The 27,845-nt window shown below is 46.0% G+C and overlaps 1 protein-coding gene across 2 annotated transcripts in view; it reads right to left on the bottom strand.

Annotated features, from left to right (window-relative positions):
- The window catches only part of LOC140403966 (DNA polymerase delta catalytic subunit-like), a 306,416-nt gene that overhangs the window by 35,024 nt on the left and 243,547 nt on the right, over positions 1-27,845 (bottom strand). For both annotated transcript variants that reach the window (XM_072492263.1, XM_072492264.1), the window contains exons 27-31: positions 14,731-14,826; positions 12,884-13,021; positions 11,373-11,548; positions 10,094-10,246; positions 1,039-1,141 (exon numbers count right to left, since the gene is read on the bottom strand). In XM_072492263.1, the coding sequence (XP_072348364.1) occupies positions 1,039-1,141; positions 10,094-10,246; positions 11,373-11,548; positions 12,884-13,021; positions 14,731-14,826 (666 nt within the window). The remainder of the gene's footprint in view (positions 1-1,038; positions 1,142-10,093; positions 10,247-11,372; positions 11,549-12,883; positions 13,022-14,730; positions 14,827-27,845) is intronic.

Below are 27,845 nucleotides of genomic sequence, written 5' to 3'. Positions count from 1 at the left end.
GAATAAAAACATCCAAGGCTCACTAAGGCGTGTGAGGTTGTGTGTTCCAGGGCCAGCACCTCATCTCCTATCTCACAATACCTAAATTGCTCAAGTTAAGAATATATCGGGATATTTGCCACTTGTCTGGAGAGGTACAGCTGAAGCTTTCAAAATGTATGACATCATCAAGGTTCAGGTGCTTTGCCTATTGGTCTGAACTCTCTATGCCCTCTCTCCACCACGGGCGCACTGCAATAGCAGCATGCAGAATGCACAGCAGCAACCATGTTTACTACATAATAAAATTAATCTTTATTGTCGTCACAAGTAGGCTCACATTAACACTGCAATGAAGTTACTGTGAAAAGCCCCTAGTCGCCACACGTTTGGGTGCACAGAGGGAGAATTCAGAATGTCCAATTCAAGTAACAAGCACGACTTTCGGGACTTTTTGGAGCAAACCGGAGCATCCGGGGGGAAACCACACAGACACGGGGAGAACGTGCAGATTCCGCACAGACAGTGACCCAAGCCAGGATTCGAACCCGGGTCCCTGGCGCTGTGAAGCAACAGTGCTAACCACTGTGCACCATCAGTACCATCTAACCTGCAATGACTGCCACCCAGGCAGAGGAGCAGCACAAAGCGAACACAATCACCTTAAATGTTCCCTCGAACATCCCGACGTAGGCATTTATCACCGTTCCTTCACTGTCAACATCAGGTTGACAACGGATTATCAGTAATTACCTAGTTACAGCTCGTGGGAGCTCGATGCGCGCAAATGGCTGCCGTGGTTTCAAGAGCATCAGATCAGCTGAGTGTTTCAGGAGATTGGGGAATTGAAAGGCTCCAGTCCTTTTTCATTATTCCTGGCATTCACCACCCGACGCTATCGGGGGGGGGGGGGCGCGCACCCTTACCATAAGCATTGCAGTCGTTCAAGGAGAATGCCATTAGTTTACCAAAAGAACGAGGAATAGGCTATGAATTCCACTTTGCCAGGGTTGACCACTCCGCGAGAACAAACTTAAAAGCAAAGTGAAACATCCGTACCTCAGACTTCATGTAGGCCGCTGCACCTTTTGCAGCACTGACGATCACATAGGGCACTCTGTCTCCAAGGTTAGGCGCACTGCCAGCATCTCGCTTTCGCATCCTACGTGGTGGCAGAGACCAGGAATGGATCAAAACACACACACTTGCAGTTGATTTTAAGTTTTAAAAGTTGATGCCTGCCAAACGATTCAAGTGTCTAAATTAGTTGCTATTCCCTAACCAACTTTTGTGGTCTTGGCACTTACTGGCACACAATCCCATCACTGTGGTGGGATTGACATAGTGACCCCAGATGATACTTCATTCTACTTAAGTGGAGACTTACTCTTTCAAAATTAAAATCAAACTTTGAATGGACCTACCTATTCAGTTGATCTTTTCTCTACACTCTAGCTATGACTGTAACATTCCATTCTGCTGTCTCTCCTTCCTTCCCTATGTACGGTATGAGTTGTCTGCATAGCATGCAAGAAACAATGCTTTTCACTGTATACTAATACATGTGACAATAATAAATCAAATCAAAATTAGGAATAATGCCAAACACACAGGATGCCTTGACACTGTAGGCTGTCCACATTTTTGAAGATGAGGTTGTATCTGCAAGACTATGCCAGCTCATGAAAAACTCCAGTTTGGCATAGTGCGAGGGGTGATCGCAGACTAATTATTACCTGAATATAACCTCGCCCAGCACAGACCGTGGCACAGTAGAGCAGGGTGCGAGGAAATAAATTCAGTATTTAATGACAGTTCGGTATTTAACAGTCAGGATGATGAGCACTTTCTAATTGCTATTTAAATAGTGTTAAATGAAAACTAAGGATATTTTCTTTTGTTGCTAAAACAGCTCTCCATCATAATCGATTTAAAAGCATATTAGGGTCCCACAAGCATATCAGGGTTAGCTGAAGGTGGAACTGCAAGCTGCATTTTTCACAATGGTCAGCAACTGTTTCCTGGTTACAGTGGAAAAGGGCTCAAGTAGCAGGTACAATTATTTGCCATGAAGCCCATGACAAAGCTCATACACTGGGAGCGTTTTAGAGCTGCCACGAAAGATTGAAATTCACCAGATTATAGTTTTCAAAACAAAACGATGGAAATATCTACTCTTATCCGCAAACGCCATTTTAAAAAAAAATTACCAACAGGTTTGTTTCGATGTCACTTCGAGTGCGAGTGACATCGAAACAAACCTGTTGGACTTTAACCTGGTGTTGTAAGACTTCGTACTGTGCTCACCCCAGTCCAACGCCGGCATCTCCACATCAAAAAAAAATTAAGCATTTGCATTTATATGGCACCGTGGCCCAGTGGCAGAAGAATCTCTAAATGCTTTTCACCAAGAATGACTTTATTTCTCCTGGTCAGCAAGCATAACATCCATTACAAGCACAAACTAATAGCTGCACATAGATACATTCTGATTAATGTCGCACTGGAGGGAAAGCATCTCCCTCAATGATCAGTGCTACTTTGATTACAAGTTCATTTACTAATAAAGCCAAGCTGACAGACTGAACACTGGCAACTAATGTTTTTTGTAAAAATCATCAAATTTGCACTCCATGTTTTCTGCACAGTGGTTAGCACTGTTGCTTCACTGCGCCAGGGTCCCAAGTTCAATTCCTGGCTTGGGTCACTGTCTGTGCGGAATCTGCACACTCTCCCCGTGTCTGCGTGGGTTTCCTCCGGGTGCTCCGGTTTCCTCCCACAATTCCCGAAAGACGTGCTGTTAGGTAAACTGAACATTCTGGATTCTCCCTCTGTATACCTGAATATGGCTACTAGGGGCTTCTCGCAGTAACTGCATTGCAGTGTTAATGTAGGCCTACTTGTGACAATAAAGATTATTATTGAAAACTGGACTCCCTGTTGAGGTAAATTTCCACAGGAAACAAAGCAGAGACCTGCTGATTTGCAGGAATCAATTGCAATCTGACTTTAAGAGAGTCACTGAAAGTTTAATTCAGTTTAACTTTTCAAAAAGACATGCATTTGTGAAGTAATCAGGTACACCTCCTTCACACAAAACTCTTTCCTTTTTGACAGGGTTGATTTGTACAGGGCCTGTCACCCAATATCAGCCGGAAGGCCACCTTTCATGTTTGAACCAAGGTGGCGAGATTCAACAGGCGATTAACCTCTGGGAGACATTGTGGATTGGCCCAAATGTCTTTCCCAACAAGGACTGAGATTGTGATCAGGAGCAGGAAATCTGGTCACATTTTTCACCTCAATCCTGGGGTGGTAAGCAGAGATGTGACACCTGCACTGTCTTCCCCCGTCTAAGATTTGTGAACTTCGCGCGCACACGAGGGATCCAAACTCGAAAGGTTCAGTTTCATGTTGGAAAATACATCCCCAAATCCATAAACAGAGTTACCGGAGAGCCCTTCAACCAAGACGATTTACAATTAAACATTTCTGCTTGGTGATGAAGGGTTGATGCACATAACAGAACTTGACAATCTGAATCGTCACAGGTCTGCCCGAGTCCTTGCTGGCATTAATACGATTAGACTTGAAGCTAAACAGATCAGAGGGTCCAAGATTCAATTTCTGGTCTATACCAAGCTAGCTGGTTTCAGCTGGAGTAGTGGCAAAGATGCCACACTTTGCCTTAGAATCCTGGGGGGAGCGGGTAGGGAGGGGTGCAGGGGAAACATAAAATCTATTCCGTCCAATTATGGCTGACAGAAAATGCACTTGAAAAAGGTGCAAGATGAGCAGCTTTCCAGTACACATAGGTAAGGCCTATACATAAAGAATAGAGGCTTGGGTAATTTGTGACAATGCTGCCCAAGGCAGCATCCCCTAGCAAGAGTCAGCGTCTTCAGCACGGTAGCTTAGTGGTTAGCACTGTTGTTTCACAGCGCCAGGGTCCCAGGTTCGATTCCCGGCTTGGGTCACTGTCCGAGCGGAGTCTGCATGTTCTCCTCGCGGCTGCGTGGGTTTCCTCCGGGTGCTCCGGTTTCCTCCCACAGTCCAAAGATGTGCAGGTTAGGTGGATTGGCCATGTTAAATTGCCCTTAGTGTTCAAAAAAATGGTTGGGTGGGGTTACTGGGTTACAGGGAGGGTGGAGATGAGGGCTTGGGTAGGGTGCTCTTTCCAAGGGTGGTGCAGACCCGATGGGCCAAATGGCCTCCTTCTGCACTGCAAATTCTATTCTATTCTATTCTGAGAACATAAGAACTAGGAGCAGGAGTAGGCCATCTGGCCCCTCGAGCCTGCTCCGCCATTCAATGAGATCATGGCTGATCTTTTGTGGACTCAGCTCCACTTTCCGGCCCGAACACCATAACCCTTAATCCCTTTATTCTTCAAAAAACTATCTATCTTTATCTTAAAAACATTTAATGAAGGAGCCTCTTCTGCTTCACTGGGCAAGGAATTCCATAGATTCACAACCCTTTGGTTGAAAAAGTTCCTCCTAAACTCAGTCCTAAATCTACTTCCCCTTATTTTGAGGCTATGCCCCCTAGTTCTGCTTTCACCCGCCAGTGGAAACAACCTGCCCGCATCTATCCTATCTATTCCCTTCATAATCTTATATGTTTCTATAAGATCCCCCCTCATCCTTCTAAATTCCAACGAGTACAGTCCCAGTCTACTCAACCTCTCCTCGTAATCCAACCCCTTCAGCTCTGGGATTAACCTAGTGAATCTCCTCTGCACACCCTCCAGTGCCAGTACGTCCTTTCTCAAGTAAGGAGACCAAAACTGAACACAATACTCCAGGTGTGGCCTCACTAACACCTTATACAATTGCAGCATAACCTCCCTAGTCTTAAACTCCATCCCTCTAGCAATGAAGGACAAAATTCCATTTGCCTTCTTAATCACCTGCTGCACCTGAAAACCAACTTTCTGCGACTCATGCACTAGCACACCCAGATCTCTCTGCACAGCAGCATGTTTTAATTTTTTATCATTTAAATAATAATCCCTTTTGCCGTTATTCTTACCAAAATGGATAACCTCACATTTGTCAACATTGTATTCCATCTGCCAGACTCTAGCCCATTCACTTAGCCTGTCCAAATCCCTCTGCAGACTTCCAGCATCCTCTGCACTTTTTGCTTTACCACTTATCTTAGTGTCGTCTGCAAACTTGGACACATTGCCCTTGGTCCCCAACTCCAAATCATCTATGTAAATTGTGAACAGTTGTGGGCCCAACACTGATCCCTGAGGGACACCACTAGCTACTGATTGCCAACCAGAGAAACACCCATTAATCCCCACTCTTTGCTTTCTATTAATTAACCAATCCTCTATCCATGCTCCTACTTTCCCCTTAATGCCATGCACCTTTGTCTTATGCAACAACCTTTTGTGTGGCACCTTGTCAAAGGCTTTCTGGAAATCCAGATATACCACATCCATTGGCTCCCCGTTATCTACCACACTGTTAATGTCCTCTAAAAATTCCACTAAATTAGTTAGGCACGACCTGCCCTTTATGAACCCATGCTGCGTCTGTCCAATGGGACAATTTCCATTCAGATGCCTCGCGATTTCTTCCTTGATGATAGATTCCAGCATCTTCCCTACTACCGAAGTTAAGCTCACTGGCCTATAATTACCCACTTTCTGCCTACCTCCTTTTTTAAACAGTGGTGTCACGTTTGCTAATTTCCAATCCGCCGGGACCACCCCAGAGTCTAGTGAATTTTGGTAAATTATCACTAGTGCATTTGCAATTTCCCTAGCCATCTCTTTTAGCACTCTGGGATGCATTCCATCAGGGCCAGGAGACTTGTCTACCTTTAGCCCATTAGCTTGCCCATCACTACCTCCTTGGTGATATCAATCCTCTCAAGGTCCTCACCTGTCATAGCCTCATTTCCATCAGTCACTGGCATGTTATTTGTGTCTTCCACTGTGAAGACCGACCCAAAAAACCTGTTCAGTTCCTCAGCCATTTCCTCATCTCCCATTATTAAATCTCCCTTTTCATCCTCTAAAGGACCAATATTTACCCTAGCCACTCTTTTTTGTTTTATGTATTTGTAGAAACTTTTACTATCTGTTTTTATATTCTGAGCAAGTTTACTCTCATAATCTATTTTACTCTTCTTTATAGCTTTTTTAGTAGCTTTCTGTTGCCCCCTAAAGATTTCCCAGTCCTCTAGTCTCCCACTGATCTTTGCTACTTTGTATGTTTTTTCCTTCAATTTGATACTCTCCCTTATTTCCTTAGATATCCACGGTCGATTTTCCCTCTTTTTACCGTCCTTCCTTTGTGGTGAGATACTTAAAAACAAAGGAAATGGACACTCTAAAGCAGCAACATCTTAAAGTTTTACAAAGATCTCCCTAGGCTGATCCCTCACTTAAAAAACATGGACGAGGATGGGTCCTGAAAGTGCTCAACAACGCCCGTCACGCTGAAGGGAACCTTGCTCATGGTGAATCTGAAAAAAGTCTTGTGATGATGTGAGAGCAAAAGACAGAAAAAGAAAAAAAATTGAACAGCACCAACTATACTAAAAATAGGCGTCTTGATTACAACGATTACCCACTGCCCACAAAGAAGCCACAACTGTGTAAAGGAAAGCCCCACAATCCCTTGCGTGGGTCTGAGTAATTCTAAAATAAGACATCACTGCCCGAGCACCTGCATCGGACATGAGCTCTAAAGCGAGGGCGATGAGAACGGGCCAGGCTGTTAACGATGCGTGACTTCTGTACCTTTTTTTCTGGTTTGACAGCAATGCGTTCAGCGAGCTGCATCCACAAGGCCCCTCTGCCCTTGGGAGCGGGGGTGTGTGCATGGCCCCAACTGATACAGGCAGACAGGCAGAATGCAACAAGATTCAACTCTGTTCTCGGTGAACATTTGACTGGGGCAGCCACACTAATGGCACCAAATTCTCTCTTTTAAAAGGGCGCAAAAGAGACACAAAAAACAAAACAGAACATCTGTACCACTGAGCCTGCTTTGCCACGCTTGTTCATTCTACCTACTTCCTAAGTATACAAACAAAGATGGACAGGTAAAGAACCTCTGGTTCTTCCATCTTGTTCCACACAATTGTGATACTTTGCGCATTATGGTATATAAACTCTCCACCCCAACCAGAAACCATGCGACCCCGAGAGAGATCCAGGATTTTGATCCAGCAACATTGAACAGCGATGCATATCCAAGTTGGGATGTATGCGCAACGTAAATAAAGAATTTGGAGGCAATGTTTTACCAATGCACTTGCTGCCCTCAACTTTCCAGGTGGTGCATTTTAAAGCAATATATTGCATGTGGAGAGATGCAATAAGGCATTATACAAATAATACCTTTCTATTTCAATACATTTTCCGCTACAAATATTGATTAGGGTGGTTCATTTTCCCCCTCCCTCCAGCGTCAATTGTGGTTGAACATTTTTTTAAAAACATATTAAAGGTCGCTTTGGTCACAGGAAATCTGAGCAATTTTATCTCAAAGCAACATTTTTTTAATTTTGTGCAACGGCTTCTGGTCTTGCAGCTGCTGTGTGACCCAGCCTCGAGTTGCTATTTCTGAATTTCCTGCAAGACACAGGTCAACGATTCTGGCACCTCGGTGGAAACAAAACAAGATGCATTTCCAAACATGGCATTCCCGCTCTGTATTGCGATATTAGCCAAATCTGCTTGAACTTGTTCAAAATAATGCGTGCAATTTTGATACTTTGGCATGGGGTTCAAAGCCCGAAGGGAACCAGCACAGAAGCGCCTGCCTGCATTTGCTCGCTACCAGTCAATTCCCCGCGGATACACTTAATGGACTATTCTTCGTACAACATAACTGGACAACTCTCAGAACTTGCTATTATCACAGTCACAAAGAGTTGTCAAAACACTTCCTTTATCCCTACAGGTATTCAGTCAGGATGTTCATCAACCCCCTTTTTGCTTTGAGGTTCTGCATGCCACCTTTTGGGATCAACTCGAGTTAAAAGTGTTTCAAAAACTATTTTAAAAAGAGCTTGCGTACATATGGAGTGCAATCTACCGGCCCCGCCACGCTCGAACAGGAGCGCGGCCGGTCGATGCCAGGTGAACCCCCACCCCGCGCACTTCCCGGCAGCCAATACGCCTCGCAAGATCCATCCAGATCTCACGAGGCGTCGGGATCAGGCTCCCGCCCATAATGGGTGTGACCAAGCCACGCTCGCTGAAGTCGGTTTTGAACTGAATTCGGCGAGCACTCCCGGCCTCCCCAGGGAGGCCCCGGCCGGCAGCCCTCCAGTACTGGTCCACACAAACGAGGACCAGGCGGAGACACACCCGTTGGGGTTCTCCCAGGCCATCGGAGGGGCCTGGGTGGTCAAGTGTGGGCTAAACTGGTGTGAAACTCCCCACGGACCAACAAGTGACCAAGTGTCGTTAGACAGTGGTTGGGAACTCGCCGACTAAGTCGGCGGGAAACTCTCAGTAAAACCCGCCACACTTAGAAACTTTTCCGTTAGATCGTGCCCATAGTGTCTTCACAACCGTGGGATTTTCCAAAGCACCTTGTGCCGTTTTTTAAAAAAGTGCAGTGACTGTTGTAACACAGGAAAGTGGCGGCCAATTTATGCAGAGTCAGGTTCCACAAACAGCCCAAAGTGGCAACGACTAGATAATCTGTGATTTGAGGTTTGTTTGATGGGCAAATATTTACAGGATATAGAGGAGAATTCCCTTGCCATCCTTCCAAAATAGTGTCACGAGATCTATTGAGCCCATCTGAGAAGGTAGACAAGGCCTCACGTTTGCCATCTCATCTGAGAGATGGGGCTGGTTTAGCACAGGGCTAAATAGCTGGCTTTTAAAGCAGACCAAGGCAGGCCAGCAGCGCGGGTTCAATTCCCGTACCAGCCTCCCCGAACGGGCGCCGGAATGTGGTGACTAGGGGCTTGTCATAGTAACTCCATTTGAAGTCTCCTTGTGACAATATGCGATTTTCATTTCATTTCATTTTCATTTCATTTCAAGACAGCACTTCCAGCAGTGCAGCACTCTCTCGGTATTTCACTGGAATGTTCGCATAGATTATGTGCCCAAATCCCTGGGGAGGGACTTGAACCATCAGTTGTCTGAATCAGAGGCAGGAGTACTTCCCCCAGAGTCACGACTGCAAAACAAGTTTTGATCAGATGATCAGTGCCAAGTTAGTTAAGCTCAGAAGGGGACAGCCAGTTTTCCTCCTGGCTCGGAAGAATATAAAAACATGATTTCCACCCCGTGCTGTTTCCTTGCTGTATTAGTGGGGTGGGGGGGGACACATGTCAGGATTGAACAGAACTGGGCCTCGGAGACCTCAGGTGAGCGCTGTTCCGTGCTGGTCTCCAGAAATGAGGCCCAGATGGAATGGCACTCATGGGGGTCTCCCAAGGGATCGGGGACACCCACAGGTGCATGCCCTTTGGTTAGGGTGATACCCTGGCACTGCTGGTGCCACCATGGCAGTGCCACCTGGGTGCCAGACTGGCATTGCCAATGTGCCCAAGTGGCACTGCCATGGCGGGGACTATGGGGGTCCTCCTGTACTGCACTTAAGTTTGGGGGAGGGAGGGGGTGGTCGGGGATCACTTGGGAGGCTCCAGAGATCGGGACGCCATTTAAAAATGGAATCCCAGAGCAGCACGGTGGTGCAGTGAGATAGCAGTGTTGCCTCATGGTGCCGAGGCCCCAGGTTCGATCCCGGCTCTGAGTCACTGTCCGTGTGGAATTTCCACATTCTCCCAGTGTTTGCGTGGGTTTCACCCCCACAACCGAAAGATGTGTAGGGTAGGTGGATTGAACACGCTAAATTGCCCCTTAATTGGGGAAAAAAAAATGAATTGGGTACACTACATTTTTTTTTTAAAAAAAAGGATTGAACAGAACTGGATTTGGCTGCACGGACCAGGCCTGCTAACGCTCTCCATCCAGCCTTGTGCACGAACAATGGCTACTTGAGTGAGGTACCCGAGGACTGCCAACACCTATAGAACCAGACCTTAGTAAGACTCAACACCTGCAAGGAAAATGGAAGGGGAGGGGTGTAAAGTCCTGAAATTAGACGGACAAAGCTACCTTTCTGCCAGCTCCACGTGGGCTTGCTTCCCTGCATACTCATCTGCCGTCCTCGTGAGCTCCTTTGTAATCACAAGCTGCGAGGTGTCGATCCGATTGCACAACAAATCGGAGATAACTTCCTTTGCATGCTCCACTGCTCCCGTTGGATCCCTGTTATAGAATACAAGTGTAGCCTGTGAGACCTCTGGCGTGTATTTTGCCCCCATGTATGAAATTATTATTTTTTTGCTCTTTTGTCTCTATTTCAGGTGTCGCCTAGAGTCACTCCTTCAGATGGCACTCTGCGAGTCAAAAACAGCCTCTGAGGGCGGCATGGTGGCGCACTGGGTTAGCCCTGCTGCCTCACGGCGCCGAGATCCCAGGTTCGATCCCGGCTCTGGGTCACTGTCCGCGTGGAGTTTGCACATTCTCCCCTTATTTGCGTGGGTTTCGCCCCCAAACCCAAAGATGTGCAGGGTAGGTAGATTGGCCACGCTAAATTGCCCCTTAATTGGAAAAATGAATTGGGTGCTCTAAATTTATATAAAAAGATAAAAACAGCCTCTGGTATTGACATTCTTATGGTTATCTACTGGCTCAATGGAGAGGGAGGCAATGTGGGAGAAAATAATTGCACCAACCTCAACGGGTAGAGATTCACCTCAAACAGTGCAATGGCTTCCAAACCTCAAGTAGCAAGTCTTGTCAAATCTTTCAAACTTTAAGTACAGACTCTGATGCTGCATCCCTTGCCATGTAACACTCAGATTCCAATCAGGCACCTTGTTTAATGGTTAAGATTAATTGGACTGTCTGCATGTCTAATTGGATTTTTTAATGGCCTAATTGGCAGATTTTGCAAAGCACAGGAGACTCATTATACGCAAAGTAGGAAAAGTTGCTTTGAACTGTCTCAGTCGATACAACATTCTGACCATACACCAACGACAAAGTCAGAAATCGGCCGAAGTGTCGGGTCTTCTGAATGAGGTGCAGGTTTGAAAACGGAATTGGTGAGATCACGACCAACGTCAATTACTTGGGAACTAAAAAAAAAACCTGCCTTTTTTTGATATTATCTCAAGTGCTAAATATTTAACGTTGAGTTCGGGGACCTCCATCCGCCCTTTCTGCTGTGAATTCAATCTTGAGCATTGTTTGCAATGACTGCAATCTTCAATCGACCCTTTCCTCAGGTCTCGCATCTCATTACACCCGACATAATCACATTCAATGGGCAAGTAAATCTTCCAGATTGAGATTTATTAAAATAGAAAATAATGCAGATTGTAATTACCTGTCAATTAGAATCTTCTGAAGACAGGTATTGATAAGGTTGGCTACCAGTGGGCAATTATCCCTTCTCACCGTCTCGATGCCTTTACAATCCATCTTATCATGGGTGTTTGGGCTGGAGGAAAAGTATAAACCAGCGTAGCGCTTCTTGTTGATCAGCAGATATGGGAAATATACCTAAAATACACATTTGCAAAAGGATTATCTGCCGCCATCTGGTAAAGGGGAAGGGTTAGTCAACATTACCTCTCCAAGGGAAAGGCCAAACTTATTGTCCTTGACATCCTGTGACAAAATAAACTAATTCCCCCCCACCAAGGTTCCCCATGGGAGTGTTATCGAACAAAATTTGACATCAAGCCACAGAAGGCGATATGAGGGGCACATATCAAAAGTTTAGTCAAGGGGTGGGTATTTTAATGGTCATCTAAAAGGAGGAAAAAGAGGTAGAGATGGAGAGGTTCAGGAGTCAAATTCCCAGCTCTAATGTTCACGTTCTGAGTGATTTTTAAAAAAAGGGAGCAGCACGGTGGGGCAGTGGTTAGCACTGCTGCCAACGTCGCAGAGGACCCGGGTTCGATCCCGGCCCCTGGTCACTGTCCGTGTGGAGTTTGCACATTCTCCCCGTGTCTGCATGGGTTTCACAACCCAAAGATGTGCAGGTAAGATGGATTGGCTACGCTAAATTGTCCCTTAATTGGGGAAAAAAAAAAATTGGGTACTCTAAATTTATTTTATAAAAGAATATACACCGTGAAATGACTTCAAAAGTAAAATAATCTCCATGCTTTTATAAAATAAGTTTATGGATGCAGAACAAACTTAAATGCTAGCAAAAACAGCTTGAACATCGGCACCACTCGAAGTGGGTTAAATTCAATTTGGTATGGAGTGTAACAATTCAATTTCATAGAATTTACAGTGCAGAAGGAGGCCATTCGGCCCATCGAGTCTGCACCGGCTCTTGGAAAGAGCACCCTATCCAAGCCCATACCTCCACCCTATCCCCATAACCCAGTAACCCCACCCAACACTAAGGGCAATTTTGAACACTAAGGGCAATTTATCGTGGCCAATCCACCTAACCTGCGCATCTTTGGACTGTGGGAGGAAACCGGAGCACCCGGAGGAAACCCACGCACACACGGGGAGAACATACAGACTCCGCACAGACAGTGACCCAAGCCGGGAATTGAACCTGGGACCCTGGAGCTGTGAAGTAATCGTGCTAACCACTATGCTACCGTGCTGCCCAATCTGGTATGGAGTGCAACAATTATTACCCTCTTAAAAAACTTTGCTTAAAAGATTTTTTTAAAGGTCCAAATATGGTCACAAACGCTGAAAGAGAAAGGAAATGGAGACTGATCGCCTAAAGGGCAAATATGTGCTTCCATGCTTTATATTGTGCTCCTGCCCCTAAACAGGAGTAGACCAATTCCGCAAAACTTTCGGACTCCTCCGAACCAAATAAAGAAAAAACAAAAAGTCACACTAGCTTCTTCCACTCACCTTTTCAAACTCCAGCTTAATAGGAGGGACGAAGTGGCTGGAGACCCACTCTGCTGCCTCGCGACCTAATGCCATGCTTTCAGCCACAGTCTCTGTTCCCAGTTTACACATCACAGAATCGGTGTCACCGTAAATGACCTAATTTTTAAAAAAGATGGGGAACTAGGATAAAATACTGCCAAGCCCCTTCGGTGGTAATACAGTCAACTGCGGCACCTGAGGTACAGCTATTCAGTATTTGAAGGCCCAAACCTTTTAACACTCGTATTTCTTATTCACTTGCCTGCTATGTTCGACTTTTCAGGCTTCGAGGTTTGGAATGAACTGCCCCAAGAATTCAATGTCAGACTTTGGCGAATTGTGATGCATGCAAAATAATGGCAATTTGGATTTAAGCCTTGTGTTCAGATTTGTTGGCATAGGGCGGCACATGGCAGCGTGGTTAGCACTGGGACTACAGCGCTGAGGACCTGGGTTCGAATCCCGGCCCTGGGTCACAGTCTGCCTGGAGTTTGCACATTCTCCCCATATCGGCATGGGTTTCACCCCCACAACCCAAAGATGTGCAGGCTAGGTGGATTGGCCACACAAAATTGCCTCTTAATTGTGGAAAAAAAAGAATTGGGTACTAAATTTATAATTACAAATTTTTTTATTTTTTTTTTAAAGATTTCATTGGCATGACCACTATGATCAACAAATTGAAAAAGAATCTTGCATTTATATGGTGCCTATCATGGCCTCGGGACATCATCTGGCGTAGTACCAGGCCCACAAGGCCAGAAGATCTCATATTAGATTGTGTTCTGGGCTGACTTAGTTGATCTCTTTTCTCCCACTTTCCCGCTCTCCCTGCTCCTTTCCTGTTCCCTCACTGCTTTTTTTCTCTCCGCCCCAACCCCCCCACACTCATCATTTGATAAAAGCAAATTACTGCGGATGCTGGAATCTGAAACGAAAGAGAAAATGCTGGAAAATCTCAGCAAGTCTGGCAGCATCAGTAGGGAGAGAAAAGAGCTAATGTTTCGAGTCTGATGACGCTTTGACAAAGAGTCATCGGACTCGAAATGATAGCTCTTTTCACTCCCTACAGATGCTGCCAGACTTGCTGAGATTTTCCAGCATTTTCCCTTTTGCTTCACACCCATCATTCCTCTCCTCTCTTTTTGTGTTCTTGCACTTGTCACTTCCATACATCTTCCTCCTTCCCCTACAATGCCCATTCTTTTTTTTAAAAATAATTTAAGAGTACGCAATTCATTTTTTCCAATTAAGGGGCAATTTAGCGTGGCCAACCCACCTGCCCTGCACATCTTTTGGGTTGTGGGGGCGAAACCCATGCACACACGGGGAGAATGTGCAACCTCCACACGGACAGTGACCCAGAGCCGGGATCGAACCTGGGACCTCGGCGCCGTGCGAACCACTTGCGCCACCGTGCTGCCCTCACAATGCCCATCCTGCCTGAGGTAGCTATCTGAGCTGAATACTCAGAGGTAGCCGGATCGTTGCAGGTTGCGTAACGTCAGATGGGTTTAAAAAGAGGCAACTTGGTCTCCTCCAAACCCCTCGCCGTACTCACCCGGAAAAGACTTTGAGCCCCAACGTCCGGGAACCACTGGATTAGAATGAACCCGAGTCAACATGTAAAATGATGAAAGGGCTGGATGTGGTGCCTATTAATAACAGATTGACAGGACTAGGGGTCGTGCACTTAAAAACTATGCACATATAGGTTTAGGTTAGATGTTGGGTGGTGAATCTTTTCCCAGAGATTTTGAACCTTCAGAACATGTTCTTGAACCGTGTGGTGTGCACTCTGAAGAGGGAAATGGACCCGTTCCTACCTTAGCATCTGCGCTGTAGCCATTTGCAAGGGTGTACTTCGATTCAACTAGCTGTTTTGTTTTTTCAATCATTTGTCGGCCAAATCCAGTAACGCTCTGGAAAAAAAACGTCAGCACGCAGCTTAAAATCCATTCACATGGTAGCAGCACAAAGTATTATTATTCCGGGAAACGATCAGTTGCCAAAAGATAAACAGATGCAAACGGTGTGATTTCTTTTTGAACGTAAAACATGGCGTAAAACGTGCTGGGGAATGTTAAAACCTCCATTTTGGGCACCAAATGCCAGTATTAAGCACTTCGCCAAGTGAGACGTTAGGGTAAAGCTCCAGCTACTTCCCCAGCAATGCACCCCGGCCCCAATCTCAGGTGAGTGACACCTACTGAATTTGAGAGACACATTGTGATTTCACCCGAATTTTAAAACATTGACAGAAAGGGTTGGGAAAAGGCAATGCAGCGGATGTGTCCCTCACGGACTTTCAGGAGCCCTTTGACTCGATGCCCCGTGGCCAGAACGTGTGGCGAGGTAACACAATGCGTCTAAAGGTAGCCACAAAACTGAAAACACGGTTTAGGCGTTGTGGAAAGTTCCTCAGATTAACAGAATATGGGAAGTGGTGTTCCACAGCGACTTGTCGGAATCACTGCAGCTTACCATTTACGTAAATACCTAATTTGGGGAAAGGGTACACCTAATGTTGAAGATCACACCAGAATATGGGAAAACATAAACAAGCATGCAGTATGGATCGATAAATGACAAATAAATTTCACTATAGCACATTGTGAGCGGTCCATTTTGCAATAATGAGGAATAAGGAACTCACTCATTCCTTAGAATAAACTAATATTTACGGGCAGCACGGATGTTAGCACTGCTGCTTCACAGCGCCAGGGACCCAGGTTCGATTCCCGGCTTGTGTCACTGTCTGTGTGGAGTCTACATATTCTCCCAGTGTCTGTGTGGCTTTCCTCCGGGTGATCCGGTTTCCTCCCACAAGTCCCGAAAGATGTGCTGTTAGGTGAATTGGACATCCTGAATTCTCCCTCAGTGTACTTCAACAGGCGCCAGAGTGTGATGACTAGGGGATTTTCACAGTAACATCATTACAGTGCTAATGTAAGCCTACTTGTGACACTAAAAAAGATCATTATATGTGGTAGAGTGACACAGAGATTTGGGAATACAGATACACAAATTGCTAAAAGTAGCAATGGATCAACATAATCACAGAGCAAGTGGTTGCTCGGAGATGAGAAAGATCTTCCCCATCAGAAACTCCCTACCCGTCCGGAGTCTTACCCCATCCCCACATTGCCTTGAAGTAACTATGGCGGGGCACCCCCACATTGCCTTGAAGTAACTATGGCGGTGAAGACACTGTTGTTCACCTCCTTGTGGAATGTGCCCTTGCAAAGAAGGTCTGGCGTGAGACGAGGTGTTTTTTGTCGCGGTTCATCCTGAGTAGCTCCGTGACACAGGACTCTTGTGCTCTACGGGCTCTTCCCAGGGACGCACACCGAGACAAACATAATGCAGTGAAAGCCACTCTTTGGTCAGCCCGAAACTTGTTAAGTCTTCCAGTGCAAAGAGTTGCGTGTGGCACACTGACAAATTTCAAAGCCCAGGGCTATGTACAGGAGGGAGAGAGAACCTAGTGGTGTGGTGCAACGACAACAATCTCTACTGTAATGTCAGCAAAACTAAGGAGCTGGTCATCGACTTCAGGAAGCAAAGTATCGTACACACCCCTGTCTGCATCAATGGTGCTGAGGAGATGGTTGACAGCTTCAAATTCCTCGGTGTACACATCACCAACAATCTGTCCCGGTACACCCACGTCAGCGTTACAACCAAGAAAGTACCACAGCGCCTCTACTACTTCAGGAAACTCAAGGAAATTCAGCATGTCCACATTGACTCTTACCAATTTTTACTGATGCACCATAGAAAGCATCCTAAATGGCTGAATCACAGCCTGGTATGGCAACTGTTCGGCCAAAGACCGTAAGAAACTACAGAGTCGTGAACACAGCCCAGTCCATCACACAAAACCTCCTCCCATTCATTGACTCTGTCTACACTTCCCGCTGTCTTGGGAAAGCGGCAGCATAATCAAAGATCCCTCCCACCTGGGTTATTCTTTCTTCGAGACCCTTCCATTGGGCAGAAGATGCAAAAGTCTGAGAATGCGCACTAACAGATTCAAAAACAGCTTCTTCCCCGCTGTTACCAGACTCCTGAATGACCCTCTTATGGACTGAACTGATCTCTCTATGCATCTTCTCTACTGTTGTTAGCACTATATTCCACATGCTTCACCCAATGTCTATGTCTTTGCATTTGCATTGCGTATTTATCGCATGTCCTATGTTTTTCCATGATCTACCTGGGCTGTACGGAGAATAATCGTTCTCACTGCACCTCAGTACACGTGACAAAAAATCTAAATGTGCTGAGGGATGCACTAAAGCTTGGGGCAGCCAAGGCAGAGGTGCAATGGGAGACGGTCGCTGTCTAAGACCCTTCAACCATAGTGAACTGAGGGAAGGGAATAGAACCCCCTCAGGTCGTATGACACATGTTGAATGCATACGGTGAATATTGCATGTACCGCAATTGTATGGAAGCACCTCAGAGTGCAATTGATCTATGCAGACAACTTAAATACCATTGCACCATTTGTAATTACCATTTTAAGATGTCTGTAATGTTTCTTTGACTGTATTGAACCTCAAGAGTGCAACAAGCTGTATGTCGAGAACCTGCATATTTTTTGTGTGGTGGCTACTTTGAAGTGTTTGCAACGTTCTTTCAGATATTTTACAAATAAAGTATATTTTTACGGGAAAAAAAGGTCACTCATTCAAGACAGACGAGGAGGAATCTGCTCTCTCAGAGGGTAGTGAATCTGGGGAATTCTTTACCGCAGAGAGCTGTAGAGGTTGGCTCGTTAAGTATGTTCATGGCCAGGGCAGCACGGTGGCGCGTTGGTTAGCATTGCTGCCTCAAGGCGCTGAGGTCTCAGATTCGATCCTGGCTCTGGGTCACTGTCCGTGTGGAGTTTGCACATTCTCCCCGTGCTTGCGTGGGTTTTGCCCCCACAACACAAAGATGTGCAGGATAGGTGGATTGGCCACGCTAAATTGCCCCTTAATTGGGAAAAAATGAATTGGGCACTCTAAATTTTTTAAAAAAGTATTTTCAAGGCCGAGGTCGACAGATTTTTAATCAGTAAGGGAATCGAGGGTTACGGGTTAAGGTAGGAAAGTGGAGTTGAGGATCATCATATCAGATCAGCCATGATCTCATTCGATGGGGGAGATGGTGGAGCAGACTCAATGGGCTGAATGGCCGACTTCTGCTCTTGCATCTTATGATAGATAGACGAGGCCAAAAAGAATGCAGACAAAACACTGGGATTAATTTGTTTAAAAATAGAATAAAAAGCAGGGAGGCAATGCTTAATTTGTACTAAACCCTGGTTAGGCCATTGAGTAATGTGCATAGTTTTGATCTCCATATTACAAAAAGGTTACTGAAGCACCGCAAATAGCTCAGAAAAGACTTATTAGAATTGCAGGGATGAAATCATCAAGAAAGACTAAGAGGAGACTTGAGAAAAACTTTTACAAATTATGATTCAGAAATGTGGACGCGGGCAACTGTTTTCATTTGTGGACGAGTCCAAAACAATAGTCACTAACAGATCAGGTAAAGAATTTAAAAGGAATTTCTTTACACCAAGTGATGAGAATTTTTTTTTCTACTTTCATCGTTCGTGGGATGTGGGCATCTCTGGCCGGGCCAGCATTTGTTGCCCATCCCCGAGGGCATTTAAGAGTCAACCACATTGCTGTGGGTCTGGAGTCACATGCAGGCTAGACCGGGTAAGGACGGCAGATATCCTTCCCTAAAGGGCATTGGTGAACCAAGTGGGTTTTTAACAACAAATTTAAAATGGTTTCATGGTTGCCATTAGACTTTTAATTCCAGATTTTTATTGAATTCAAATTCCAACATCTGCCCTGGTGGGATTCGAGCCAGTGTCCCCAGAGCATTACCCTGGGTCTCTGGATTACTAGTCCAGTGACAATACCGCTACGACACTGCCACATAGAGCAGTTCAAAGAGAGACGTGATGAATACATGAGGGAAGATGAAGGGTTATGGAGCAGAGTGGCATGAGGCTCATTGGAGTACAAACACCGGCAGACACCATCTAGGCCAAATGGCCTGTTGGGAGATTCTATGTAACGGTATGTAAGCCAACCCATGACCGAAATGAAATTAAGTTGGCACTGGATTACAGTAGTTTTTTTGCAATGGCTGCAACCATCTCTCAAATTTCTTAGGACTTCCAAACTCGATTCACATCGAAGCCTTCAAGTCAACAAGCAGAGGAAACTTTGATTCTCAGTCCTGGCTGGTATCGCTCTGCTTTAGAGAACGTTTCGTTGCTCTTTTCTAACCATCTCCCTTTGTCACATAAAACATCCGGGGAGAAATTAGTGATTGAGCATAGACCTGGCTCTGATGCCAGCCACCAAGTGGCATGCAACGGTGACGCTCAGTCCGATTTCCCCTTTCCCATCTGCACCACCTCACTGCATTGTGGCCAAGAAAGGGAAGTCAGCAGTTGTGAGCAAGATGCCCACATTCCACAGTGCGGCAGAAAATGCTGCGACGTCGGCCTGCCCTCCTCAACATTTACTCAGCAAACCAGTGCCTTTCTTTAAAGCAAAAAAAACCCAAAACGATTTGCTGCTACTGCTGCCCAAATCTTCAACAGTGTGGCAGAGAGAGAAAGATTTAGGACAACATCACTGTACAGTCTCACAGCCACTTGTCGTTATCTTTCAGAACACTCCAGTCCCTTTATTTCACAATCGAACTGTGAGAAGAACCGAATTGGAAAAGTGCAAAGGGTGGCATTTACGCCGTCCACAGCAATACCAAATAGCTATCTTTACATTGAGGGTCACATGTCAATGCCAGAAGTGTTTCAACACTCACCACTGTGCAGAAAATCCATTATTGCATTTAACAATTCGATATTGACCTACCTCTTTGGCCAAGCCTTTAGTCACGCGCCCCAATATCTCACAAGCCTCGGCTTCTCAAAATATTGTTTGATAACACTCCGGGAAAAAGCGCAATGAGACATCTTAATGTCAGCTCCCCTACTGCATCTTGCTCCCATATGTTTAGAAGAAATCGAAGTGGAGTGGTTAAGCAGTGCGCCAGCAAGATTCCTTCCAGGACTTTAGCGATGACTGAAATGAGACTAATTGGCACTTTGCAAGTCATTCAACTCATTAATACTCTCACTGTGATTGAAGTACTTGCTGATTTCCTTCCTTCCTCATTTCCCAACCTTGCTAAAATCCTTTCTTATCAAGTAAGCTCAAGTCAGGTACGTGCATCCAGAAATATTAATATCCTTAACTCTTGGGAGATGCGGACTGACTTGCTGCATATCGTCAGCATTTCCAGCTTCCACTTCCACAACTGATGGAGACCTGCTGAGACAGCGGAGGAAGCAAGTGGGAAAAGCTAAATGAGATTTAAGATTCAAGCCAACGATTGTCACAATTACCTTTCAGGGTCATAGAGAAATGTTAAGAGTTTCTACCATCAGGAACACAATTCAGCTTTCACAAAAGACTAAATTAGAAAAAGTTTTAGACGGAGCAAACTAGACACTGTTTTTGCTGGAAGTATAGAGGACAACCGATCAAAAAAATCTCCCCCTTTCCAATTTCTTCCTCACAGAACCAGGAATGCCTACCACTGATACATGGTTATGAGGAGATATTTGAGGGATTAGCAAGCAGAGATGGATAAGAGATGGTTTAATACAGGTTCAATTGTTTAATTGAGCAAGATTTTGATAGTCTACAATTTCCTCAAACGTTCAACAGGAGAGGAAATAATAGGTTTAGGAAAAATATAAGGCCCGGGTCAAACCAGGCTGGGGGTTAGCTCTATTTGGAGTTGCGGAAGAGCCGGGAGTGCAGGAGGCGAAAGAGGCCGACGTTGTGGCCTTTGCGTCCCTAGTAGCCTGGCGCAGGATCCTACTCATGTGGAAGGAGGCGAAACCCCCCGGACTGGAGGCCTGGGTAAATGATATGGCGGGGTTCATTAAACTGGAGCAGATAAAGTTTGCCCTGAGAGGATCGGCTCAAGGGTTCACCAGGCGGTGGCAGCCATTTCTCGACTACCTAGGGGAACGTTAGAGGGAAGACAGATGACCAGCAGCAGCAACCCAGGGGGAGGGGGGGGGGTTTAGTTTAGTTTAGGTCAAAGATAAAGGTGTTTTGTTACTTGTGTATTGTTAAAAATTTCTGTATTGTTATTGTTGCGTTTGCTTTGTAAGAGGGGGAAAATTGTTGTTTGGGAAAAAAATTTCAATAAAACATATTTTTTTTAAAAAAGGTTTAGGAAAAATATTTGTAGCATAAAATGCTTTGCATTAAGGAGTTTTTGAAAAGTAAAACCCTTTGCACCCATTGAAAAAATTGGATAATACTTAAAGTGAAGGAAGTGCAAAGGAAGAATGGAGGAGTCAGCACCTTCCAAACTTGCAACCTTGACCACTTGAACCACTGCTACTTCGCTGTCTCTGTGTCAAAATCTGAGGGCTCCCCTCCCTAACAGCACTGTGGGTATGCCTACGCCACATGGACTGCTGTGGTTTAAGAAGGCAGCTCCCCATCACCTTCTCAAGTGCAATTAGGGATGGGCGACAAATGTCCGTTCTCCAGTGATGCTCACAACCCATAATCCAGTTTTGTAAAAACAAAGATGATTTTGTGCGTTTCCGACAGAAAGCCAGCACAAACACAATGGGCCAAATGGCCTCCTTTTTGTGCCGTGCACTTCTACCGGTCCTTGAACAGGAAAAGCCGCTATTCTCTCAGGCTCATTCTCTCTTCATCTGCACGGAAGTGCTCAACTGGTGTCAACTAAACTGAATGCGAGAGGAGCGGCTGAGTGAATATTATCCAACATGTTAAGAGTACAAGAGTAGGGAAAGGCTCTCCCATCCCTGGTGCACAAGCAAGGGTTATGCAGGAAGAAACCCGCTGAAGAGAGACAAGGCCCGGGGCTACAGGGTAGGTCAGCCACTTACTGCTATCCAGCGGCTCCTGCTAATGAGGATAATGGATAGAGACAGCATAATCCATTCTTAACGTTACAAAGCCAATGCACAGAGTGGACCCGGCAAGCCCCTTAATCCATCTCAGTGCTTGCTCCAAAAAACAATTCAAATTGAATCCAATTCTTGGTCTCCACAAGAGGGACATACAAGATCACCAAGCTGACAAGAAACGGCGTCGCACCTCACCTTGGGCTGGATCTGACGCTTGACCTTAGCCAAAGGCCGAGATGATGAAAATGAGCTCACAGTTGAATGGCTAATTGGATTGGCCATGGAACTGAACCTCGCCTCCGTTACTGCCTTCAGAAAGAAGAGGGAAGGTGGCAGAAATTATGCAACTGGGACCAAATGTCTTAATGGAACAATTGATCCAATCCACGATGATAAAATGATTGGAGCTAAAAGGAGCATGAGACACTCTCCACTGAGTTCTCAGTACTACAGGTGTACAGCACAAAACTACCTAATAATTAGATATTAGTTGGCCTTAAGTCAAAATTCTCTTTCACAAAGGTAACGAGATTAACGGTTGTAGGAAAACATAATTTCATACAAAGGTTTCCCAGTGGTTCAGTGACCTGGTGCCCATCATCTGCTTTGATCTCCAAGCCAAGTTAGTTCATCCAGGATGATGGTATGATTAGCCTCCCGAGTGTCTGCATCAGGCGAGCGACAAATTAGTTAAGTTTTCATGCTGCTCATTGCTGTCTCGTCACCTCTGCTAAAAAAGGGCACGCAGATACTGATTTGCTTGTAATGGCACCCCTGCTTGAATCTCCTTGTTCACAGCTAACAAAAGATCATATGTCGAAGAACCATGGAATGCCTACAGTGCAGGGGGAGGCCATACGGCCCATCGAGCCTGTGCCAACCCTCTGAAAGAGCACCCCATTCAGGCCCAGTCATCTGCCCTACCCTGCAACCCCAGAAACCCCACCTAACCTGCGCATCTTTGGACATTAAGGGACAATTTTAGCATGGATGATCCACATAACCTGCACTTCTTTGGACAACACCAATACATTGTCAGAGACGAAGAACAGCATAAGCAACCTTGTTTCACTGCTTTCTTTGTGAGAGAAATAGGTTCAGACGGCCTCTTATCCTGCCTTGCAGATACACTGAAGGTGGAAGGTACAAAATCCAGTATTTTGCTACCTGACCCACTGCTTCCAGCTTTTCCACGGACATTCCACAAGACACACGGTTGAAGTCCTTTCTAAAATAGAAGCAACACAAAAGTGTTTCACCCAATGCTCCCCAAGTCTTATGATGCTACAGCCTCAAATGAGAATATAATCTCAAATGAGAACATATAAAATGGGAAGAGAGAGAGATGGTCCACAAGAAATGAATAATGCCACTGTGCTAATGCAGCACGGTAGCACAGTGGTTAGCACTTCACAGCACCAGGGTCCCAGGTTTGAATCACGCTTGGGTCACTGTCTGTCCGGAGTCTGCACGTTCTCCCCGTGTCTGCGTGGGGTTTCCTCTGGGTGCTCCGGTTTCCTCGCACAAGTCCCAAAAGACGTGCTTGTTAGGTGAATTGGACATTCTGAATTCTCACTCAGTGTACCCGAACAGGTGTCGGAATGTGGCGACGAGGGGATTTTCACAATAACTTCATTGCAGTGTTAATGTAAGCCTACTCGTGACAATAATAAAGATTATTATTATAATAATGGACCGAACGGCCTGTACATTCCATGAAGAAAATGATTTGACTACGCCCAAATATGTGAGCACTGCTAGTACCATGAAACCGTATCATAGACCCGATCTTGATGCGGTTTAATTTCCCTTTCTATGATCAGAATTGAGACAAGGGTGCAGGAAGCTTTACTCTGCCTTTGATCTATGCCACATCAGACCAGACCAGAGCATGCTTAATGTGGTCACAGGTTTGAAAGTGTTACGATACAAATACGAGGAGATCAAGAGTTAACCAACAAACACAAGACACAGTTTCAGGTTTGAAAAACTTTTGGTAGTGTTATGGGCCAGGGAATCCTGCACCTCAGCCTACACACAGGAGGTAACTGCATCACATTTTATGCAGCTAAGACAAGCCTAAAATTACTAAACCCAGCTCCAATGACCCAATGTGATCATAATACAATTGAATTCCATATTAAAGCATTATACTCACCCAAACAAGCACTTAAGCTTAAAGCCAATTGCAAAGGCATCAAGGGAGAGCTAGCTAGGATTGATTTGATGGAAAGACTAAAGGGTACAGTGGCAGCCATGTAGTGAGGGCAGCTCCTGCTTAAAGCTGTTGGGTTTGGTCCTTTTTACCAGAGCTCTGGGTAGATTTGGTGGAAAAGTGGAGCGGAAAATGTAGGGGAAGAAGTTTTCCCCTGAATGGGCATGTCTACTGGCTATCGGGCGTGGCTGAAGACAGCTAAAGACCTGGCGAAAGAGTTGGAGGAAACTCGTGGCTCAGCACCAATTAGGAAAACGGCGTAGGCGGAAGGGTCGTCGTCGACAGGAAAACTGCAGATGGAGCAATTGATGGGCTTCACTAAAGAGGGGATTCGGCAGCAAAGGAAGGAGATGCAGAGCGACTGGTCAAAGGTGATTGAGGGGGCAGGGGCACCTCTTCGCGGGAATGGGTGGGAATGGGAATGAAGCGCCTCGAGTCGCAAGAGGCGACAATCCAGGAGGTGGAGAAGGTGGTGTCCGACCAGTGACCGTATTGTGTCGTTGGAGGTGGAAATTCTGGGGGATTTGTGGAAGTCGTAACGGACAAAGGTGGAGGACCAGAATAGGTCCAGGCGACAAACTTGGGCGGATTGCGGGTCTGCCAGAGAAAGTGAAGGGAACAAGTGCTACGAGGTACGTCGCGAGGAAGTTGGCCAGGTTGGTGGATGCATAGATGGAACTTGACAAGGTTAGTGGAAGAGGTCATGGATAATCTTAAAAGGTGGGAAATGCTGCACTTGACATTGGCGGGGGGGCTGCAGGTGGTGATGATGAATGTGCTGCCAAGGTTTCTGTTTGCTTTCAGTCCCTCCTGATCTTTCTCCCCAAAAGCCTTTTTCCGGAAGGTGGAGGCACTGATCTCTGAATGGAGTCAACGATTAAGATATGGAATCAGCCGAGGAGGCACTTCCAGTTGGATCAAACGTCGGCGTGTTGACACCACTGTGTGGGAACTGTAGGTTTACATGGGATGGATGTACAGACAGTGGAGGGAGATGGGGCTGGAGCATGTCAGGGATATGTTCTTGGGGACAAATTCGCTGGGTTGAATGAACTGCGGGAGGGGTTCGAGTTGCCGAAGGGGAGTGAGTTCAGGTACTAGCAGGTGTGGGACTTTGCACGAAGGGACCGGCAAATCACGCTCACATGTTTTGGGGGTGCGAGCGGTTGGAGAGCTACTGGGAGGCGGTGTTCGGGACCCTATCGAGGATAGTGGGGGCCAAGGTGAAGCCGGACCCCCCCATGATGACTATCTCAGGGATTTCGTAGGTGTCGGAGCTGCTGGAAGGGAAGGGAGCCAATGTCATGTCCTTCGCCTCTCTGATTGCCCGGCAACGGATTATTTTGAACTGAGGTCAGATACATCACCGGGGGCTGCGACTTGGCTGGGAGACCTGCATGGGTTTCCCGGTTGGAGAAGATTAAATTTGCATTAAGGGGGTCAGAAGAGGGCTTCAAGGTACAGTGGAGGACGTTCGTGACTATATTCAAGGAGCTGTTCATCGGGGGGGGGGGGGGGATGTACAGACTGTCAACTTTGTTGGGATGTTGTTATCCTGTACGTTTGGAATAAAATATCTTTTAAAAATGTATAGCGGTAAATAAGCTATGGGAACATTTAAAGAAGCAATTCAGAATGTTCAAACATTTTTTTTTTTTAAAGTTTAGAGTACCCAATTATATATATTTTTCCAATTAAGGGGCAATTTAGTGTGGCCAATCCACCTAACCTGCACATCTTTGGGTTGTGGGGGTGAAACCCACGCAAACACAGGGAGAATGTGCAAACTCCACACGGGCAGTGACGCAGGGCTGGGATTCGAACCCGGGTCCGTAGCGCTGCAGTCCTAGTGCTAACCACTGCGCCGCATGCCGCCCCGGAATGTTCAAACATAACACTTTCCATTTTTAAAAAATCAACAAGGTCGATCCTTCTGTGATTTAACAGGGAAGTTATGGATAGCATTAGATTAGAAGAAAGGCTTTATGATGCTGCACAGAATAATGGTAAGCCTGAGGATTGGGAAACAGCAAAAGGTGGCCAGAAAGTTGATAAAAAAGGGAAAAGTAAAATAGGAGAATAAACTCGCCGGGTTTATGGATTGTCCGAGGGGAGATTGGGCCGAGTGGGCCTGTAATCACTGCAATTTAGCAGAATGGGGGGAGGGGGGGGCCAAGTCACTGAATATATTTAAGAAGGGGATACTGCAAGGGCGGCATGTGGCGCAGTGGATAGCAATGGGACTGCGGCGCTGAGGACACGGGTTCAAATCCCGGCCCTGGGTCACCGTCCGTGTGGAGTTTGCACATTCTCCCCGTGTCTGCGTGGGTTTCGCCTCCACAACCCAAAGATGTGCAGGCTAGGTGGACTGGACACGCTAAATTGCCCCTTAATTGGAAAAAAAAATTGGTACTCTAAATTTATATATAAAAGGGGATACTGCAAAGGTGCCAAGGGGTATGGGGAGAGCGCAGGAGTATGGCGTGGAGATAGAAGAACAGCATTTTCAGAGTTTGCACTGTCAGCAGGACACCCACAATTTTCACAAAGCGTGTGACAAGTGAGGCCCCCCAACAACTCTCCGCCCAAAGCCTAGGCTCAGTGTCCCGGTTCTGGGAGAGGTTAGCGAGCATGTTAAAGAGACTGTGCAGACGGGATCGGCAGAATATTATTGACTCAGTGCAGAAGGAGGCCCGTGTCGGCGTGGGTTTCCTCCGGTTTCCTCCCACAAGTCCCGAAAGACGTACTTGTGAGGTGAACTGGGGATTTGTGGGAGGAAACCGGAGCACCAGGAAGAGACCCACGTAGGCACAGGAAGAGTGTGCAAACACCCCACGGACAGTGACCCAGGGCCGGGATTCGAACCCGGGTCCTCAGCGGCGTAGTCCCAGTGCTAACCGCGGCACCACGTGCCGCCCCACCACCGTATTTTCTTAACAATACACAAAATATAAATTTACCTCAAAGAATGATTACTTAGTTTATAGTACAGGAGCCCATGGAACTGAATATTTCTTCTGTTACTACCTTCAGAAGAGGAGGAAGAAAGGAGAACAACAGGGCAACAAATACAACGGAGACTAAATGCCATCAACGACTCTACTTTCTCAGAAGACTAAGGAAATTTGGCATGTCAGCTACGACTCTCACCAACTTTTACAGTAGCATTCTTTCTGGTTGTATCGCAACTTGGTATGATTCCTGCTCTGCCCAAAACCGCAGAAAACTACAAAAGGTCGTGAATGTAGCCCAGTCCATCATGCAAACCAGCCTCCCATCCATTGACTCGGTCTATAATTCCCACTGCCTCGGAAAGGCAACCAGCATAATTAAGGACCCCACGCACCCCGGACATGCTCTCTTCCACCTTCTTCTGTCAGGAAAAAGATACAAAAGTTTGAGGTCACGTACTGACCGACTCAAGAACAGCTTCTTCCCTGCTGCCATCAGACTTTTGAATGGATCTACCTCGTATTAAGTTGATCTTTCCTCTACACCTTATCTACGACTGTAACATTATATTCTAAAGTCTCTTCGTCCTTCCCTATGTACGGTATGCGTTGTCTGCATAGCATGCAAGAAACAATACTTTTCACAGTATACGAATACATGTGACAATAATAATAAATCAAATCAAATCAAATGAATCCAGGGGAGGCACGGTAGCACAGTGGTTAACACTGTTGCTTCACAGTACCTGGGTACCAGGTTCAATTCCCAGCTTGGGTCACTGTAGGTGC

This window comes from Scyliorhinus torazame, chromosome 29 (genome assembly GCF_047496885.1).
Source record: "Scyliorhinus torazame isolate Kashiwa2021f chromosome 29, sScyTor2.1, whole genome shotgun sequence".
NCBI classification, from domain to species: Eukaryota; Metazoa; Chordata; class Chondrichthyes; order Carcharhiniformes; family Scyliorhinidae; genus Scyliorhinus; species Scyliorhinus torazame.
Note: the sequence above shows the minus strand (reverse complement) of the source record. Positions and strands in the feature narration are given on the sequence as shown.